Source organism: Stylophora pistillata, chromosome 1 (assembly GCF_964205215.1).
Source record: "Stylophora pistillata chromosome 1, jaStyPist1.2, whole genome shotgun sequence".
Lineage (NCBI taxonomy): Eukaryota > Metazoa > Cnidaria > Anthozoa > Scleractinia > Pocilloporidae > Stylophora > Stylophora pistillata.
In genome coordinates, this window is record NC_142519.1 from 29,894,003 (window position 1) to 29,913,968 (window position 19,966).

The 19,966-nt window shown below is 37.3% G+C and overlaps 4 protein-coding genes across 6 annotated transcripts; 3 read left to right on the forward strand and 1 right to left on the reverse strand.

Annotated features, from left to right (window-relative positions):
- Positions 1–706: 706 nt before the first annotated feature.
- On the forward strand, positions 707–10,381 carry LOC111331971 (ubiquitin thioesterase ZRANB1). Its single transcript, XM_022937205.2, has 6 exons — positions 707–2,278; positions 3,057–3,128; positions 5,083–5,281; positions 5,678–5,922; positions 8,147–8,376; positions 8,773–10,381. The coding sequence occupies exons 1-6, from the start codon at positions 1,093–1,095 to the stop codon at positions 8,932–8,934; spliced, it is 2,094 nt and encodes a 697-aa protein (XP_022792940.1). The 5' UTR covers positions 707–1,092; the 3' UTR covers positions 8,935–10,381.
- LOC111343095 (uncharacterized) lies at positions 3,506–4,435 on the forward strand. Its single transcript, XM_088730838.1, has one exon. The coding sequence runs from the start codon at positions 3,592–3,594 to the stop codon at positions 4,198–4,200; it is 609 nt and encodes a 202-aa protein (XP_088586964.1). The 5' UTR covers positions 3,506–3,591; the 3' UTR covers positions 4,201–4,435.
- Positions 10,382–11,956: 1,575 nt separating the features above from the next.
- LOC111331976 (tubulin delta chain) lies at positions 11,957–16,292 on the forward strand. Of its 3 annotated transcripts, none has more exons than XM_022937215.2 (3): positions 11,957–12,417; positions 12,715–12,997; positions 14,053–16,292. In XM_022937215.2, the coding sequence occupies exons 1-3, from the start codon at positions 12,025–12,027 to the stop codon at positions 14,496–14,498; spliced, it is 1,122 nt and encodes a 373-aa protein (XP_022792950.2). In that variant the 5' UTR covers positions 11,957–12,024; the 3' UTR covers positions 14,499–16,292. The 3 variants fall into 3 exon arrangements, with proteins under 3 accessions (XP_022792950.2, XP_022792952.2, XP_022792948.2); XM_022937217.2 differs by having other exon boundaries at positions 12,787–12,997; XM_022937213.2 differs by having other exon boundaries at positions 11,957–12,997.
- LOC111331975 (uncharacterized) lies at positions 15,813–19,960 on the reverse strand. Its single transcript, XM_022937212.2, has 2 exons — positions 19,762–19,960; positions 15,813–19,590 (listed from the first exon to the last, which is right to left on the reverse strand). Exons 1-2 carry the CDS (start codon positions 19,899–19,901, stop codon positions 17,853–17,855), a joined length of 1,878 nt encoding a protein of 625 aa, XP_022792947.2. The 5' UTR covers positions 19,902–19,960; the 3' UTR covers positions 15,813–17,852.
- Between the last annotated feature and the right edge of the window lie 6 nt (positions 19,961–19,966).

Genomic DNA, 19,966 nt, shown 5'->3' on the forward strand with positions numbered 1-19,966 from the left:
AACGCTAGAACAGGTTACACTGATTTGGGTCACCAAGACTTTTTCTGTCAAACTGTAGTTCGGCAGAAAACGTGTAATTCGAGTGAATTAAACTACCAAATACCACACGCAAAACAAAATTATTTAAAACAATCGTTCTATTCCAGGTCCATCAATTTTTGGAACAAACTACCAAGGGATATTAAAAGTGTGAACTCATTTCATACTTTTAAAACGAGGCTCTTAGACTTTTATGCTGATAAAACCCTTTCTTATAAACTTCCAAATCGTGAGGGTGTAAGTTAATGACATCACTTTTTAACTTGATTGTAAATAATATGATAATCATTATTATTTTTAATTCCCATACTTTTACGATTACAATTATTATTACTATGTTGTAAATTATTTATTGGGGCTGAATATCAATTGGGACATCGTCCTGTTTTCTTCTTCAGTTGCTGATGTTATTTTGTAAGCGTAACAAATTCAATAAAGTTCAAAGAACTTTATTAGGGATTAAGGGGGGCATTTCATTTTCCCTTTCAGTTTCGTTTGAAAAAGGAATGGACCAATTCTTAGCTTTTTCATTCCCATCCATAATATTAACTCTTTGTTAGTTAAGATTTGGTTTATCTCAATAATTAGAGTTTACATAGCGAAGATTAAAAGCAAATTGGAGGCCGAGACAATCGTAGAACTCCGAACTGTCTCAAGTTTCATCTACCGAGTGGAATCTGGGATCTAGGTTTCCAGATGTTTGTTGACGTCACAACACGAGGCTTTCAGTTTTCAAAACATCATGGCGACAGCTGTGATATTAAATGCAAGGAAATATTCGCCAGATTTTCAATGCAAACGTCATGTAGCATCAGCGGAGGAGCAAGAAAATCATCTTCATGAAACCTAAAACTCTTAGGAAATCACGATTAGCCGGAGCTTTCGCTGTAGAAGGCTCCAGAGCTCGAAGAAGTCAAGTGAGTTCGATAAAGCTTCACGGGTTTGTGAAGGAAATTGTTGTTTGGAGAAGACGGCATTTGGTAAATTGTGAACACCTAAGACATTCTCTTCGAATTGGACGAACTTTCACTTCCTTGTTAGATTATTTTCATCATGCCAAAGAAAGAAGAAAGCCTAAAATGGGCGTGCAAGTATTGCACCTACTTTAATTGGCCTTGTTCTGTAAAATGTACTTTGTGCCATGCACCAAGACCGCCTCAGGTTATCACGCAAGAAGCAAGCAGAACAGCAAATGTATCAGAGGATATTTACGAGGCTGCTAGCAGCGATAGGATTATCTCAACTGACCCGCTTATTTGTTCGTCGAGCGACAATAAAAGCTTGTCACCGCGAGTCGCCGAACAGACAGAAGACAACTCGAAATGGACCTGTGCTTGTTGTACCTACGAAAACTGGCCTCGCTCTTTGCACTGCGTTATGTGCCGAGCTTCAAAACAACAGTCAAGCAAGAACGGAAGGCATACAGAGTGTGGAAATGGAAACAGGGATGCTTCCTCTCGAAGTGTGTCTCCTAAATCACCTCGTTCTGTCAGCGGCAACGGTAGGTTAGACTCCAAAACAATCAACAATGACAAAAACCGCGCGCTTCTGAAAAATCACAAGTGGACTTGTCCGCAATGTACGTACGAAAACTGGCCAAAAACTACTAAGTGCGTCCTTTGCAAGTGTTTGAAGCCGGCCAAAATAAAACAAGAGGAACTCGCGAAGAACACTTCGCAAGACAATAACACAAAAAGACCATCCACGTCAAAGAGAAGATCGCCTTCTTCATCTGTCAGTGAAGCCACTTTAGAAATCCAGCCGAGTAGTCAGATTGGCGAAACGATAATTTATGACATTCCAGCCTCAGACGATGTCAATGATAATGAAGAAGTTCTTCAAATCCGAAATTGTTTAAAAGACTCTGACTGGTTGTGGTTGAGTGCTTGTATAGGAGTAGTTGAAGGTGATACGGCTTCTGTGGAGAGCTATTTAAACTCTGGTAATGATCTTTCCAGGCAATTGACAAGAGAAGATTGTTTGGTGCTTAACAGACCTGGAGTGTTTGAAGTGGGGCACACATTAGTACATTTGGCATTTAAATTTAAAAGAGAAGAGCTTATGACAATTTTGCTTACTCCAGAAGTGACAAGCCATCATTTAAGACGTGTTCCTTGCATAGCATGCCCAGAACTTGCTGCAGACATCAGAAAACAGATGGGTCACACCATGAGGCAACGTAAAGGAGACTGGCGTTGTTACTTCTTTACGGACCAGGTCACATTTGTTCTCCCAGCAGGTGATAATTTTATCAAAATGATTGTAATTTTAACCCTTTTTGTAAACCTGACTATCAGCTTTTTAACCCTTCAATTTTCAGACATGGCAAGTATCCAAGGTGCTATAAATAGCAGCACAGAAAATTTGCGACCCCATTGCCTGATAAAGACATCCAGTATAGCAGTCAAAACATCTCAATCAATACAATTAAAGCCTGACTCTAGGTTGTGAGACAAAACGATTAAATGATTCATTAATGCACAAAACCACAATAACAACATTTTCTCTATCATATCCAACTGTTCTTTACAATTTCAATACATGAAAATAAGAGAACTTTTTAGCCTGAAGACAGGGATCTTGAAAATAACTGACTGATCTCAACTGATTTAAGTATCTTTTAGCTGGAAAGGAGAATTAAAGATCAGTTCATGGGAGATAATGGATTTTAAAAAAGCTTTTCAGGCAGGCAAAGAATATTTGTTCTAAAAGGGAATATTTCAACCTATGCACCCTTCCCCTCTTTATCTTTTACTTTATGAGGTTTCCATAGTCACATAATTGATTCAAGAGGGTGTTTGGTTTACCTCTGGTCTTCTGCAGCCTTTTTTTTTCAGCCCTTTCAGGATTTTTCTAAGGTTGTTACAAGTAGCTATAAAAATTGGGTCCCACTGTACTTTATCTCAACAGGCATACCCCAATTTACATTTGTCAATGCAGAAAGGTCAGGAAGGTTTGGTATTGGTCTTTGGTTTTTATGTGATTGTAAATTATATCGCAATTTTAACTTTTTTCAGAGATTCAAGACTTTCCAGGAAGAGCACAGAGGCAAGTGTTTGATGACATCCTAGATAGGGAAGTTCAAAGAGGTGAGATGACAAGTCATCTTATGGTTATCAGAATTGATATCAGATTTTTCCTGTTTTTATTGATACTTATAAGCAAGGGATTCTTAAAACTTTTGACGATAAAAATCAACGGTAAAACACAACATTTAGACCGTGCTTCGGTCATTGTCAAGTGAATGGAATGAAATACAGTAAATATATGTATATATACACGTAAGAAATCTAAAAAATTTTTGCAGGTGTAAACAAACGATAAAACTACGAAGAAAGTGCTAGTAAAAAGCTAATTAAAAACCTTAGCACGAATTGAATCAGACTGTACATTGAGAGCAGGTCTTAGCTTGTGAATAAAACACATCTCATAGACGAGACAGTCACATTTGTTTGTGCACTTCATTAAGGTGCTAAAGTTCTTTGTAAGATCCTTTGGAGTCAACTTTTCACGTTTAACAGCCGGCTATATGAACAGATCGACGGAGTTGCTATGGGCTGCCCCCTTGGTTCTCTGTTAGCCAATGCTTTTATGTGCAGCATCGAAGAAACCCTGGAGCGTGAAGGCAAGATGCCCACGTACTACAAGAGATTTGTTGATGACACATTGACCATTATGCCGAACAAAGCATCAGCAGATAATTCCCTCGACATTTTAAACCAGTGCCATTCCTCTATTAAGTTTACCATGGAGACAGAGAGTAACAGCTTGCTCCCTTTTTTGGGCACGCAGCTGCTCAACAAACTTACACATGTTGAGACCAAGGTGTACGTGAAACCTACAAAGACGTGCCTTTTACTACATTACAAGAGCCATGTAGATGATCGTTACAATTGTGGGTTATTAAAAACTATGCTTGATGGTGCATTTCGACTTTCATCTAATTGGCGTTATTTCTCTGAAGAATGCGATCAACTTAAATCAGTATTTTCTTGTTTGAAATATCCTGATAATCTAGTCAATTCTACCATTTCACAGTTTGTTGCCACCAAAGTATCTGATCAACCAGTTTCCTTACCTGCTGTCAGCGATCAATCGAACCCCTTTCATGTTGTCCTACCGTATAAAGATCAGGCATCCACTGATATTGTTCGTGCTTAACTTAAAGATCTAAGTCATAGGATCCAGACGACCTTACAAACTGTATTTGTTAGCCAGAAGACTGGTCAAGACCTTAAATTGTGAGAAGCTAAGCCACCGATTGTGAACCAACAGTGCCTTGTTTACAAATTTCAATGTGACCTGTGCGATGCAGGTTATGTCGGTTTCACACGCCGTCATCTACACCAACGTACTGAAGAACATAAAAAACTCCTCTTCGTCAATTGGCAAACATTTTCGCGACAAACATTCTTTGACTCCAAAGGATCTTACAAAGAACTTTAGCACCATAATGAAGTGCATGAACAAATTTGACTGTCTCGTCTATGAGATATTTTTTATTCACAAGCTAAGACCTGCTCTCAATGTACAGTCTGATTCAATTCATGATAAGATTTTTAATTGGCTTTTTACTAGCACTTTCTTTGTAGTTTTATCGTTTGTTTACACCTGCAAAAATTTTTTAGATTTCTTACGTGTATATATTCATAGATTTACTGTATTTCATTCCATTCACTTGACAATGACCGAAGCACGGTCGAAATGTCGTGTTTTACCGTTGATTTTTTTTTGTCAAAAATTATTTTTACTGCCAACCATACTTAGATTTATCTGCAATGCTTGGTATCCTTTCATTGTGAATGTTTTGCATGATAAATTGTGTTTTTCAACATTTTCAATTGATGCTTATATTGTTAATTTTCATTATGATGTAATAAGTGAAGCTGATGGTTTGCTGTTATTCACTAATTACGTTAAGAGTGTCTTGCCCAAGAACACAAGGACTTAGCCCTCTCTATCCAAAGTTCAGTGTTCTTTAAATTTCAATCCAAAAGTTATGCAATTTATGTTTTCTCAATATGTTCCCCTTATCCCCTTCAGTTCTAGAGATGGAGTCCCCTGTTATCAACTGGAGTGAAGAGATAACTGAACAGTTAGGAAGCAGGATCTACCCCTTGTGGAATCGTTCTGCGGGTGACTGCCTTCTGGACTCGATTCTTCAATCTTCATATGGTGTCTTTGACAGAGATAATACTCTAAGACGAGCACTTTATGACAGCTTAACAGAGGGAGGCTCAAGGTCAGGAATATGTCAACATTTTTTGGGCAAAGTTTCAACATCTTGCCTCACAAACCTGTCATCCATTCACTAGTTGAAACCCATTACCAGTAAATTAGTTTCATCTCAAAACTTGGAAACAGATGCAATACAAGTGTCTTCGATAGTTGTGCAATTTTTGTAAAGTATTTTTGGTAAAATGAGGTAAATGTAGCCAGCTGAAGATAGCAGACTATCCAGTGGTTTTGGACAGTCAATGGGTCTTGTTACTTACTTTGTTATTTGTACAAGGAGGAATGTTAGTTTTTGTTTATTGAAAAGAGTCATTTGAGGAAAGCTGTCTCGATGAAGAGGTTCCACTGACATTGAAATTTCTTTATTTCTTTATTTTGAATAGGGCAGTGTTTTTTCCCCTAGGTTTTTTAATAGGTACAAGGAGTGGGAATCTATGCAAGCAGAAACTCTCCAATATTCTCTAGATGAAGATCAATGGGAGCAAGACTGGGCCTCCATTCTTAGTCTTGCTGGTCAGCCAGGAACTTCCTTAGAGCAAACACATGTATTTGCTCTGGCGCACATTCTCCGTCGACCAGTCATCATTTATGGTGTGAAATATGTCAAAAGTTTTAGAGGAGAAGTGCTTGGGCTTGCTAGATTTCAAGGTACTTTTCATTTGGTCAATTGTACCTTAATTGCATCTTTGTCTTTGTCATTGTCTGTCATTTACCCCTTTACACCTTAACATGAGCATGCATGTTCTTCATACTGTTCTCTGTACATTCCTAAAGTACCAATGAGGAAAATTTGTTCAGTCCTTTTAACTCCCAAGATCTGATGGTTAATACTCCCTCCAGCTGCTACACATTTCCTTGTACATTAGTTAGGAGAATTTAGTGTTAGATCAAGAAAACAACTTCTACCTGATAACTATGAGTATTCTCTTTACCCTTTTGCTGGATAACGTATGGTTATGGCAGGGAGAAGTTACAAGTTAATCCTACATATCCCAAAAAAAAAAAAAAAAACCCCTGTGTGGGGTCCCACAGGGCTCCGCATTAGGACCATTGCTGTTTCTTATTTGTATCAATGACATTTACAATGCTTCAGATAAATTAGCATTTATTTGTTCGCTGATGATACAAATCTGCTATTTGCTGACAGAAACCTTAAATCTCTTGAAACAGTGATTAATGTGGAACTAATGAATGTTTATGATTGGCTAGTCTCAAATAAACTCTCTAAATGTGAAGAAAACCAATTTTGTCATCTTCCATCCCAGCCAGAAACAACTTAATTACAAAGTAAATCTAAAAATATATGATAACAACAGAAAACATTTCATTTGCCTGGAGTGTAAAGACTATGTGAAATAGTTAGGTGTACTTATTGACAGTAACCTTACCTGGAAACATATCAGTCATATTGCATCAAAAATAAGTAAAGGCATTGGTATAATTTATAGACTAGGGCATCTTGTACCATATTCGACATTGCTAAATATATATAGATCGCTCATTTATCCCTATTTCTCATATGGCCTTGTCGCTTGGGGCCAAGCAGCTAAGTCTCGTTTGAAAAAAATATTGATACTCCAGAAAAGGGTTGTGCAATTAATGAACTTTGCCAACTATAATTCACATGCCATTCCTTATTTTATGTTGACTAATATTATGCCAGTTAATGCTTTACGTTAAACTCTCTTCTCTCTTAATGCATGTCCATAACAATTTAACCCCCCTAATCTTTCTGGTATGTTTACTCTTTCCCACCAAATACACAATCACAATACCAGATCTTCATCTGCCGGTAACTATTACAGAAACTGTTCTAGGCTAAATCAACATAAAAACTCATTCTCAAGGACTTGTTGTAAAATTTGGAATAGCATCCCAGGAAACCTAAGGAATCTTCCAAAACGTATTTTCAAGAAAAAGATAACCAATATTATTTCAAAATCTTCAAGTCCAGGATAGTTATGTTGACATAGAACAAAATTAATAATCAATGATTTGTCGAAAGTTAAATCCAGTTAATAGTAGTGTGTAACTTATGTATTCTTCTATTTATTGTCATGATGTGTTTCTGTTTCTGTATTTTTATCTCATACTGTCATTTGTGCTTTACTGATTTAATATTTAATTTCTGTTTCCTGTATATTTACTGAATCTTTTGTTGAGCCAAATTTTATTTTAGATGTTTTAGCGTCCACACACTACCCGCCGAGACTAGCTCTGCTATTTGTGGGTATTGCAACATTATGCGAAGTGTCATGTCCTTTCTGATTACAATAAAATACAAAAAAAATTAATAAAATAAAATAGTTAATCACTTGTGGGAGTTAGAGGGGTTAACAATCAAGAGCTTCTATAGTTGGTGATCCTTTACTTTGACATTAGTGTGGGATTCAAGAGTGACACCCTTAGGAGTCAAAGGGTCAATAATGTCCATTTTCAGCAATATTTTCCTTAATTGTAAAAGTATTGTCAACATATGATAAAGGGAAACTGTACATCTGAAGGTTTTTTCAGTGGAATAAGAATGCATGTTCTTAACAAAACCTTTGAGCTTTGGAGATTTTATCCCAGTTGGCCTTCTAAATATTTTTGCTTATGTTATCTTCAACTATGTTCTTATTTCAAATTCAGTGTTCTCCCTTATTTTATACATAACGGGTAAGGGACATTTTCAAACCAGTGTAGAGCAATCCTTTTACTTGTTGGATTTTCAAGAATTCCAAGTGATTTTCGACAGTATTAATGGGTACCACAGGCAGTACATTTTCCAGTCACTACCTGAAAAGGAAAACTCTGTAAATTGTTTCAATGTTTGTTCCTTTAATGATGTTTATAGTTTATTGATTTATATTACTCTCATTGTTTGTTTTAGGAGTTTATCTACCTGTTTTATGGGAACAGACTTTCTGTTGGAAGAATCCATTAGTATTAGGCTATACAAGGGGACATTTCTCTGCTTTAGTTGCAATGGAAACTGATAACTCTAATGAACTTGGTGCAGGAGCCAATGTGGATAGTATAGACAGTGTTCATGTGACCTATTTACCACTGGTTGACTACGAAGGCAAATTGCTACCTGTTCACTTTTTGTCTGCAGAGGAGGTTGGTACTTTCTCATTACAAAGATGTTCAAGACCCTTCATCTGGATTATGTAAATAAGACTATGCCTTTATGCTAGATTTACCTACTTTGCTGTTGTAGCTTATCCCAGTTTTTGCAGCAAAAATTATTATTGTTTCCTGCATTAGGGTCTTAAACCCTAACAACGGTATCCAAATCCTCTATACTGTTCTCTGCACCTTTCCTAAAATGCTGACAAGGAGAATTTGTCCAGCGATCAAGAGCTTTTTAATCTGCAATTATTTCCTTTATTCTTGTGACCTTTGTGTTATTCAGGAATGATAATGTAAGTAGAAATTAGATACTAGTCACTCTTTGGGATCAAAAGGTTAAGCTTATCAAAACATATCATGTAATCCTTGTCTTTAAATTTGCAGAGGGGCAGTGAAGAGCGCTTGCTGCATGAGTGGCTAGATTGTTGTGTGACAGAAGGTGGGGTCCTAGTCGCAAAGCAGAAGCTAACACCAAGACCTGCGCTTGTCAACCAACTAATTGATGATTGGTTGGACCGCTACAGGAAACTAAACAAACCCAAATGATTAGGATTCTGGGTTAGAACTAGATACTGTAGATACTAGTCATGCCTTTGTGTGACATGGACATTCTGTGGTGAATTGCATATATTAGATCAATTGCCATATTGGCTACCAGTTTTGAGCCTTGCCATAAATTTTTTGGCCCATGAAGAGGATCTCTTAGGCAAGTGGCAAGCATAGTCATAGAGATCTTAAGACTTCTCTAGTCTCTCCTATAGAGAGGATAAATTGCGGTGCATTCAAGTGTAACAATATGAAATTATACACCCATATTCTGGAATTTGGAGTTTACATAGCAACAAACTCAGCACTTTCTACTGAAACCTTGCATCTCAGTTTCTTTTCAGCCTTTTGGTTCTTCTGTATTGAGTTACAAACTAAACTCTTTTACTTTGGAAAGTTAAGAAACAGAGATAGTACAGAAGAGTTGACTTTGGTTTTATGTAAGTGTTAAAGTTTTTTTTATTGTAAGGGGAAACTCTTATTAACAGTTTGCACTGTTTGTAATTTGCACAGATATTCTTTTCATTGTGACCATACTTACCTTTGAAAATTCTTATGTGTAACCACAGTAATTGTTCTCAACTTAATGGTTCCCACATTTTGCTCCATTTTGAATGGTGCCTCATCACATTTTATAAATGTGAAGTAAAATAAACTGGCAAATGGTCACGTAAGATTTTGGTGAACATATACTGTTTATATACTTAAGTTCTATTGCAGTCATCTTAGGGCTAATAGAAGTGGCAGAATTACCAGCGGTTGCTTAAAAATCTTTTTCATGTAAGAGTGTTTCTTTGATATACTAAAATGATATGCTTTGGCTGCAGTTGTATTACAAAGTCTTATCTATTATGGCACGCAAAGTTTTCCAAATTACTTCTGTCCTTTTTTTTGTGTCTGTAATATTAGGTAACCTGCTCATACAATTAAGCGTTATAATCGGGAAGCTTGCTATTATTAAGTTTTAAGTCTTGCCGAGTTACAGCTCCTCTGAAATTTGAGTTATAAGTATTGGAAATAACGAAAAGACAGGAGTGAATGGTCTTCATTTTTGAGATAAGCTAATCGCCCTTATTTATCCCTAATCAGTTATTTCATAAAGAAATTACTGTAACCACAAGCTGCAAAATAATATTAAGGACTACTGAACTTAAGTTTTAGTTAATTTTCCGTCTTTTATCGTAGAATTTACGCTAATAATAATTGCTCTAACGGGCAGATGTTTGAATTAATGTATAGCTGTTTTCGAATACGGTCCAGTCACCAAGATAATCACGTACTGTATTCAGGTAACTTTCAAATAAAGCTTTAAGAGAATTATTGGAATTTCTACATTTGAATATGCAAGCGATTCAACGAAATGAGTGTATAAAAATATTTTCAGTTAGGTTGCATTCTAAATTACCCAATGTAAATAGTTTTTGCTGAATTAAACTCGTCGTTCTGATTTTCTTGTTTCGTTTTGATGTTACGCATGCCCGAATGGGTCAAAGCCCAAGTCAGCTAAGCTGCACGTAGCTGTTTTTGCGGCAAATACCTCGCTCTAATAAACCACCTTCCACTATCTCCGTCGAGTTCCCCGTCTAGAGTTCAAAGCCTATTTCACGCACCCCCCTTCCACGTGAAAAAAGTACCACTTCCCGTAAACAACAACTCCAGTGTCATCTGTATCCACATCCCCTCTCTAATGAGACTGTCTAAAAGACACCCTATCCTAAAACCGTGGACAATACTTAGCCCCTTGGGGACTTGATGCGTTTACAGTTGCATAATTTGTCCACTTAACTTCAGAAGAGAAGAGTCAGGCTTTAAGTAAGTAAGTAAATAGATGAGTGCGCAATTTTGGAATAAACATTGGGGAACAGAAGCAAATTTGACCCTCTGATCAATGCGTAGCCACAAGGAACTGTTTTTCATTTTCCCATACTTTGGTGATTAAATCGCACTGAGGAATCTTTTCGGAAATGCCGTGGTTGTGAAGAACACGGCTCTTTTTTCTGACTAAGTTAAATACTCATTCGTCTTTGTCGCCATGGCACATTCCCTGTCTAATGTGAGAGGGAAAATGGCCCTGATAACGAGGTTGACAAGAATTTGCAGGGTAACTAATCAGGTCATTATTTACATGTCTTCGGTCTATACTGGTATTATGGCCTGTAGAGAAAGCCCCCTCTCACCGCTCCGTCAAAGAAAGTGGGGAAAGATCTCTTAACTTGCAAACCATTGATATGTGGCAAAGACCCCCAAAACACTAAAAAGCAACTATTCTTGCTGAATAACCGTCAGGGCACTGCATTCCCTTCTGTGGGCAGACTTTAAGTTGAAATTGATGAAGGATGCACATGAAAGGACTTTTTCCTGAGATGTTAGTGAAGCTAGTTTCTTCATTCCTGCACTGTTTCCATGCTTTCTTGCCACTGATGAACAGAGGTGAGGAACAGTGGTGATGAACGCGAACTAGTGATGAAAACTCGGCTTCAGTCAATCTCTACGACAGTATCGCGATATGGTTTGGAGGTAAAAATTCGTTTTATCAATTGTGACGTAATAGTCATGAGCAAATGACGCAACGTTGTTAGCGTTTCCTCGTTTGAAATGGAGATGTGCGCGCGCAATCTGGGCGCTTTGACCTTTGTCAGGACCACAGGACCTGTGGTTCTAAATGGCGAATTTGAGCGATTTGGTAGATTTTGCGGTGACTGTTACTTTACTGTATAAGAAGGAGACATCTTGTCTCCTTCTTATACAGTAAAGTAACGCAAAATCTACCAAATCGCTCAAATTCGCCATTTAGAACCACAGAAACGACAATAGACAGCAAGTGAGGTAGGTTTACATTTATTTTGAGCCTTAACATAGACATTCCTTGATATAAGTTTACGATATTACGACTCTTCAATATTCTCCCATACATTTCTTATATTTCGAACAAACGACCAGACACGCCGCTTGTGTGGGTATATAGCCTGTGGTCAGGGCTGCATAATTTATGAGTCCGAGAGGTCTAGTGCGCATGCTGGGACTTAGGCTCCCACGGCGCAAATATCCAACATGGCGGATAATCATCTGACAATTTGGTGAACGTTCAAAATGTCCGTTGTTTCGCTGCAGCTAGGGCAATGTGGCAATCAGATAGGCGGAGAACTATTTAATACGTTAATGGAAGATGCATCAAAACTAAATCCGCAGTTTATTTCGAAAAATGTTGATCATAAAGTTAACCAGGAATACAAGGAAGAAGTAATGGAGAGATTCTTTTCACGAGACAGAACAGGAGCAGCCAATGCCCGGGCAGTTATGATTGATATGGAATCAAAGGCGATATCTCAAACTCTTTTAGAGGCTAAGAAGTCTGGAAAGTGGACATATCCGTCGGAACAGCAGTTTTGTCAAAAACGTGGATCTGGGAACAATTGGGCTCATGGATTCCTGGAACACGGACCAAAGTCTACAGACACTGTGCTTGAAATGGTGCAGAAAGAGGTAGAAAAATGCGACAGATTCGGTGGATTTTTGATTTTTCTCAGCTTGGCTGGGGGAACAGGCTCGGGTGTAGGGGCACATGTCACAGGTTGTCTTCGTGAAGAGTTTCCCCACTCGTTCATATTGAATCAAGTTGTTTGGCCTTATGGCACGGGTGAAGTGATTGTTCAAAACTACAATGCTATCTTAACTTTATCTCACTTGTATAAGTACTCAGATGGAATAATTATCTTGGAAAATGATAAATTACAGGGTATATGCTCCAGGTTGATGAATTTAAAACATATATCTTTCAAGGACATCAACAGAGTAATTTCTCACAAACTTGCCAGTGTTCTACAGCCAGTGAAACTTTTTTCGCCTGACCAGGAACCCAATTTCTACAAAAGAGCTGTATCAGTCAGAAATCTGCTAGGTGATCTGATTGAACAAGTCTGCCCACATCCTGAATATAAGCTGACCACACTGAAGAACATTCCACAAATGGCTGAAAATTCTTTGGCTTACAGCACGTACACGTGGCCTGGACTCCTAAAGCACTTACGACAGATGCTAGTAGCTGATGCTAGCATGGAGGAAGGTGTGGAATTTTCTCTGTTCTGTAATGGTAACAAGGAAAAAATCTGTCATGTAGGTTGTAGTTTAAAATGAATTTTAACTAGTTGTTTAGATAAGTTGTTATGATTCCTAAAGGTTTTTTGTCTGTCTTTTCATGAGCATGGGACGAAGAAAATTTTCTGAATCCCTGTGAGAAATTGAACCCGAGACTTTCTTCCTTGTTCTAATGCTCTATTGCTGAGCTGCAGAGGTTCTGCGGTTAGCTAGACAGTAAATTTTGAGCTCAGCAATGACAAAGAGGAATATTTTTTTTTTGTCTGTTTTCTTTGTTCCAAGCTCATGACAAGACAAAAACAAAACATCTTTCTCATCATGGATTTTTTTGTACATATACAGTGTTCTTTTGGTGATTCAGTGTGTCTCAATGGGCCAAAGGTACATGTACATTTTTACTTCATTGCAAAAGATAAACTTGGAAAGACAATTTTTTTTCAGTGGATGAATTAGACTTCCTCAGAGGAAAGTGCAATTCTTAGCGCTACCATGTCACAATTAAAAATAGCTGATTCCATGACCTTCTTCTAAGTACTTCAGTGGTTGGAATATCAGGAGTTAAACTCCTATTAGTTACACTGGGATTTGCTTGTTTGTTTGTTCAGAGTTGAGTTAGCTGGTGTCACCCGCTGAAATATGTCTTCTATCACCTCAGTCACTGGGGTTAACACTTACTTTCTTTATTTCCACAAAGGTGAAAATCTTTAAATGAAGGTGAAACAAAAAAGTAGAGGAAAAGGGATAGGAGAGACACCACTGTTGTTGCACCCACTATTTTCTTTAACCTCATAACTCCCAGAAGTGATTAACAGGTCACTTCTCCCTATAATATCGATATATTATCCAGCAAAAAGGTGATGAGAATACTCAAACTCATCAGGTAGAAGTTATTATCTTGATCATACTCCAAATTCTTGTAACTAAGTGTACAAGGAAACATGTAGCTGCCAGAGGGGAGAATTAATTATCAGATCTTGGTAGTGGAAGGGTTAAATATCTACACTTTATATATCTCCCCTGCAGGCATTGACTGGGAAGTCAAGTTGCCTGTGCCATCAAACCCAAATGGTGCTGATTTTCACCAAAGACCTGGAGAACTGCCACGATTGAGGAGTAGATTTAACAAATCTATTGCCAACCTTTTAGTGTTGCGAGGAGTGGATGTTCATATGGCAGATCTGTCTCCTTTTAATGATCCAAGGCTTTGTGCAAGCTGGGTACCACAGACTTGTGCCAATGCAGTGTGGTGCCACCATAGGCCATTCAACCATTATGAAAAATCTGCAACACTACTTACAAATAGTCAAACTCCAGTAATACCTTTAAACTCTGTCGTCCAGAAAGCCTGGAACATGTTTTCCTCTCGAGCTTACATTCATCAGTATTTAAAGTATGGAATGACTGAAGATCATTTTGTAGACAGTTTTGCTGCTACTGAGCAAATCATCAGAAATTATTCTACTCTCTAGGCCAAGATTTTGTCTTACAATCATCTTGAAATTCTGTGTTGGTCACTTGGTTTTGTAGAAAAGGTGTGCTAACTTTAACTCTTTAACTCCCAGAAGTGATTAACATGTTACTTCTCCCAGTAATATTCAGATAATATCCAGCAAACAGGTAATGAGAATACTAAACTTATCAGGTACAAGTTGTTATCTTGAACACCAAGTTCTTGTAACTAATTTACAAGGAAATCTGTAGCATCTAATGAGGAGAATCAACAATCAAATTTTGAGAGTTAAGGGTTATCTATGGGAAAATGATTATCTACTTGTAGCATCTAAGTTTAGGCTACATTGCAAAAGGTTTAATTGACCCACTTTTCTGTGTGTATCTAGGAAATTAACTTCACACCTTCCTTTACTACCTTTGGTAATTGTTTTTAGGACATGGTGTATGGTGAAAGCTCAGTTTACAGCTGTTTCTTTCCTTTTCTTTTTGCAATTTGGCCTAGTTAAAATTGAAAAATTATCTTCATCAAATTTCTATTTGAGAGTTAAGGGGTACACTGTATGCAAAACTTTTTCTTGGAAATTTCAGCAAGGTGTGCTATGAATAATTTGCAGGTCACAAGCAAAAGTGGATAGAAATTAGTCCAAAGTCAAAGAGAAGTAAAATTTGATGTTAGGTAAACTGCAGCAGGATAACCAGTGACAGACCACAATTTGTATCCATTAGAATGCAGACTTTCATCTATCAAGTGTCACTGTTTTCATCTTAGTATGGATACTCACCAGAAAATTATCTCTTAATGAGGTGGAAACATATAGGGCTGTTTATATGCACCACGTCTAACCCAAACCATGGTTTTAGGCAATCAGTGGGCCACAGGTTTTCTCTAAAAGAGGGTTGATTCAACTAAATGAATGTCCTTCCACTATTAGCTTTCAGCCCTCATGATGTATTTCACATCAATAGATATTCAGATGAAAGGTCCCACTAAATTGAGGATTGTTTTGGATGTGGCTAAACTTTGTTTATATTTTCCTTGGTATTTGGTAGCCAAATATTTGAACTTCTTAAACAACCATTTACCCCCAAGTGTAAAAGTATGTTTATGATAAAATAGGTACCGGTATGTTTATAATAAAATTAAAATAAAACCCACCCTTCAAAATTCAGATGTTGGGTAACAAAATGTTGCATGTATGCACCCATTTAGGATACATTTTTCTGCCATGTGTCTAGCTGACAGTGGACAAGCAGTAGCCATCTAGAAGTTCAACTGTTGCTAACTTTCATGCATATGAGAACGTTCTAAGAACAATGAAGCTAAACTCAAATTGTAATTATTGTGATGTATTTATTTCTTGGGAATGAACAATGATCTTTTGTTATTCTACAAAATATACATGCAACAAAACAGTAACATTTTTCTCTTAATTTAGAAACTTTTAAGTTACTTAATGTTATTCAAAAGCCTTTGGCTTCCCAACATGGCCATCTAACTAGTAAAAAAACTCTACAACATTCGCTGGCCTAGACAAAAATTAACTTTTTAAAGAAAGTTCTTCTATAAATAATAAGCATAAATTAACCTATTGTTTTCTGACACAAATTTTTTGCAAATTATACAATAATGTTTAACTCAATGTTTAACAAATAATTTATTTTCTTGTTCAACTCTAAAGGAAAGACTACAGTCATATAATTACAATTGACCCAGACTCAATGTTATCCAAAAACTTAACACATTAAATGTGAATTCTGGGTCCTCATAAGTCATCTTATAGTTACATTAAATTCTTTGCCTTTGCAGACAATTTCTTGGTCAGTTGCTTTGTGTCTCTTCGGAATTTTAATGTTCACCATAAATGATTCACCACTGACAATACTATTACTTTTCAATTACTTCCTTCTAAAGGTAATCTTTGAAATGGTATGTTTACAAAAAGTTATTATTTGCCACTTTTTCAACTTTAATTGACCAACTTTGTGGAAACTAAATTTGTTTGTTGTTATGTTGCCTCTACAATTGGCAACCTCCCTTTGACCTGAAGACGATTGTCCTAAATAATACTGACTAACAGTTTTTCTTCCTAAAAAGCACCAAATTATTCTAACTGCCCAGCAGGGTCTTCAGTGGAGGTCTAACAACTTTTCTGAATATTCCTTCAAGAAAATTTGGCTTTATCAACTGAATTGATAAGTGTAAATAATTTGGCCGCCATAAAGAGTTCCAAAGCTGAAGGTCTCAAGAGGTAACCCTTTGTCAGAGTAAAATTGTCAGCTTTAGAAATTCTTGACAGAGGCCAATTTACAAAAACTCAGCCGATAAAGCCTAATTATTTTGTAATACCCTCCATTGACAAAGCACCACAGTTTCTTTAGAAACTTACCCCCTTCATGAAGATTCTTTCAGTTGTTTTATGGCAAATTCACTCATATATTCTTTGTGCTAATCACAGTGGTGCAATATTGAAACACAAATGTGAATAAGTCTATTAACAGAAACCAATTTTGTGTGTTTACATCTACTAATTTACTTTTAAGCAAGACGTAACTCTGCTAATTTGAACAAACCCCACTTTGTGTGTTAATTGCAGATTAATATTTGTGTTCAGCTGTTTCACCTCTTTTCAGCAGTACTACCAACAAAAGCAGTTGTTGAACTGCCCAAGTAAAACAATCTGCAAGTTTTACTTTGAGCTGTCCTGATACAGTACTTGTATGTGAAGTGTCAGCTCTTGAAAATTCACTTCAGCATTTAATTTACTTTTTATCTTGTTTTCACTATGTATTTAACCTAAATTTAGGCCACATGCAAAAAATTTCAATTGGAGTTAACAAAGTTAAGGTTAGGAGGAGACTGAAAGGGATTTATTAAGCATGGCATAGTTCTGCTTGCAGCCCTCTCACTTACCTCCTGCCTGAAGTACAAAAGAGCAAAACTGGCCTTGGACTAACTCTGCCATGGTAAGTTCCAGAAACGTAAACAGTCAGTAGCCAAAAGTCAAAGCCAATCACATGATTGTTCAGCCTTCTTGTAGTTGGGTTAACCTATAATTTTCTCCAGTTCTGCAACCTACTGTTTGTGTTAGTACATCTGACCCTTTAAACCCAAAAAGTGACCAGCATCTAATTTCTCCTAACTGTAATTGACTGCTGAATCACTCAAAGATCACGAGAATAAAGGAAATGATAACCAACTTAAGAAGCTTGATTGTTAGAAAATTTCACCCTGTCAGTACCAAAGGAAATGTCTAGAGAAGAATATTGAGAATACGATATTGTTGTTAGGGTGTAAAGAGGTTATAGAGTGTTCATGCTGTTTTCATTGTTATCATTTCTGATACCCAGGAAATTTTCAGCTGGTAACTTCATCAGTCAGTGCCATCCATAGCCATCAGGGCTTCCTGGGCCTGTCGAACAGCCACTCTGTAATATCCTTTCTTCTGCTTTTTGTGCCGTTTTGCAAAGTTGGGCAGGAACAACTGGAGACTGTGGATGTGCATAATTGAGCTTGTATTGGACCCAAACCATGAGACATGAGCATCTCTGTCCCAGGGGTTGTTGCTTTCTTCATTGCGAATTCCACTAATAGCCAACACCCTCCCAGGCCACCAAGGATGGCCATGGACTTTGCCCCACACAATGTCGCCAACAGACACGGGATTTATCTTGTCCACTGGCGTCATTTGGGGCTGAAGTTTCCATGTCATTCTCTGAGTGTATTTGGTGGATGAAGTACTATTTTTTTGAGATTTTTCATTTGCAGGAGTTGATCCTTCAGTGGCTTGGTTTGAAATATGTAAACTTGATGATTTCAAAACAGCATTATCTTCACCAAAAACTGATTCCACTTCTTTAAGAACATTAAGTTCTGCAGAAGATTTTTTGTGTTCCAGTTTTGCGCTCTTTGGTTGAGAGTGCAATATATATTCCCTGCGTTCACTAATTCTTGCCGACCTTTTAAGAGGAACATTTACAAGCTGTGCCTCTTTTGTCTCAATATTCTGTTGTTTTTCACTTGCCACACTCTCATTGTTGTTCCTTTCCACATCAAAATCATCCAAAGCTTTCACAACATTCCCAGTCTGGGTGACCATAGTGTTGTCCTGTCTCTCTATGTCTTGTTCTTGTGTAGGAGGCAACCTCACATAATGAACATTCAAAATGTTAGAAACACATGTTTCTTCCTCTCCAACAGCTCCCTCAGAACTAGTTTTGGTCCCACTGCTGTTTTCAATTTTTGTGGTTGTTGAATTTGTCCCTGCATTGGGCTGTTTGGATTTATTTTGATCTGTCTCGTCCACATTATAATGAACATTTTGATCAGTCGAAGATGTAAACAATTCTATGCCATTAGTGGAAGTTACTCTTTTCGTCAGCATACTTAAAGGTGAATCAAGTTTATTAAATGACACGACAGCACCAAGTTGTCGCTGTCCAGTGCTTGATGCAATATCAACTGGTACAACAGGAACAGAGCATGACTTGGTCAAGATAAATTTGAACTGTGTTGGGGAAACAGCCTTTGCTGCTAAATTCTTTGATCCAAGAGACCACTCACCTTCCATTTTTAATTCAGTTTTCATTGGATTTTTTAAATCAGCCTTGAGTTTCTTTGCCTGGGTTTGTTTCTGGACACCCTTGCCTACAACCTTCACACTGTCTGGTCTTTTTTTCCTTGATCTGCTATGGCTGTCTTGATTTGAAGACTTTCTTTTCAAGTTAGCTTCAAATTTAGAATTCTTCAAATTTATTTGGCTTGACAAATCGGTTTTTTTTCTTGAATTTTCCTTCGCTTTCAGGATCTGCCCTTGCTTGCTTTTTTGATTACCAGAGGCAGATGGTCTTTTAGTTGGACTCTCCATCTTGTCCACCATTTTTTTAGGACTCTCCCGACTTTCCTCTATCAAATCCGCATCTGTGAGGACTTTCACCTCGCTAAATAGACTGGGAATCCTTCTGCCGGAAAATGATCTGTTGTTGTTTCGCTTGTAAAACAGGCTGGCTTGTCGCGTTGACCACCTTGAAGCACCATCACCGAAAGCACTACTACTTCCTAGAGTTTTCTTCTCTGATTCAACATTTATAGCTTGTCCTTCGAGGGACGTTCTTTATTCATAATGGACAGAGAAAAAAACAAACACCAAAAAAAATTAAAGCTACAAAATCGGTAATTAATTTTACTTTTCAACTGGACGGATCACTGAATAAAAGATCCCAACGAAATAATTTTTAACAATTTATCAGTTATCATCACTGAGGAAAACAAAGTAAACCCACCTCCAAACAACGGCGTTCTTTTCGTCGAAAAGCACCCCTCTGAATACTTTTGATCTGTGTTTAACACAGACAAGTAGACAGTTTTCTAAGGCTTGTTCCACCGTTGCAGAAAGAACCGATCCCGCTTGTAAACAAGACATTTTTCGATTAATTTCTGTTGATATTTCACTGATCCATTTCCCTCGCACTCATTACCACGTCTTCT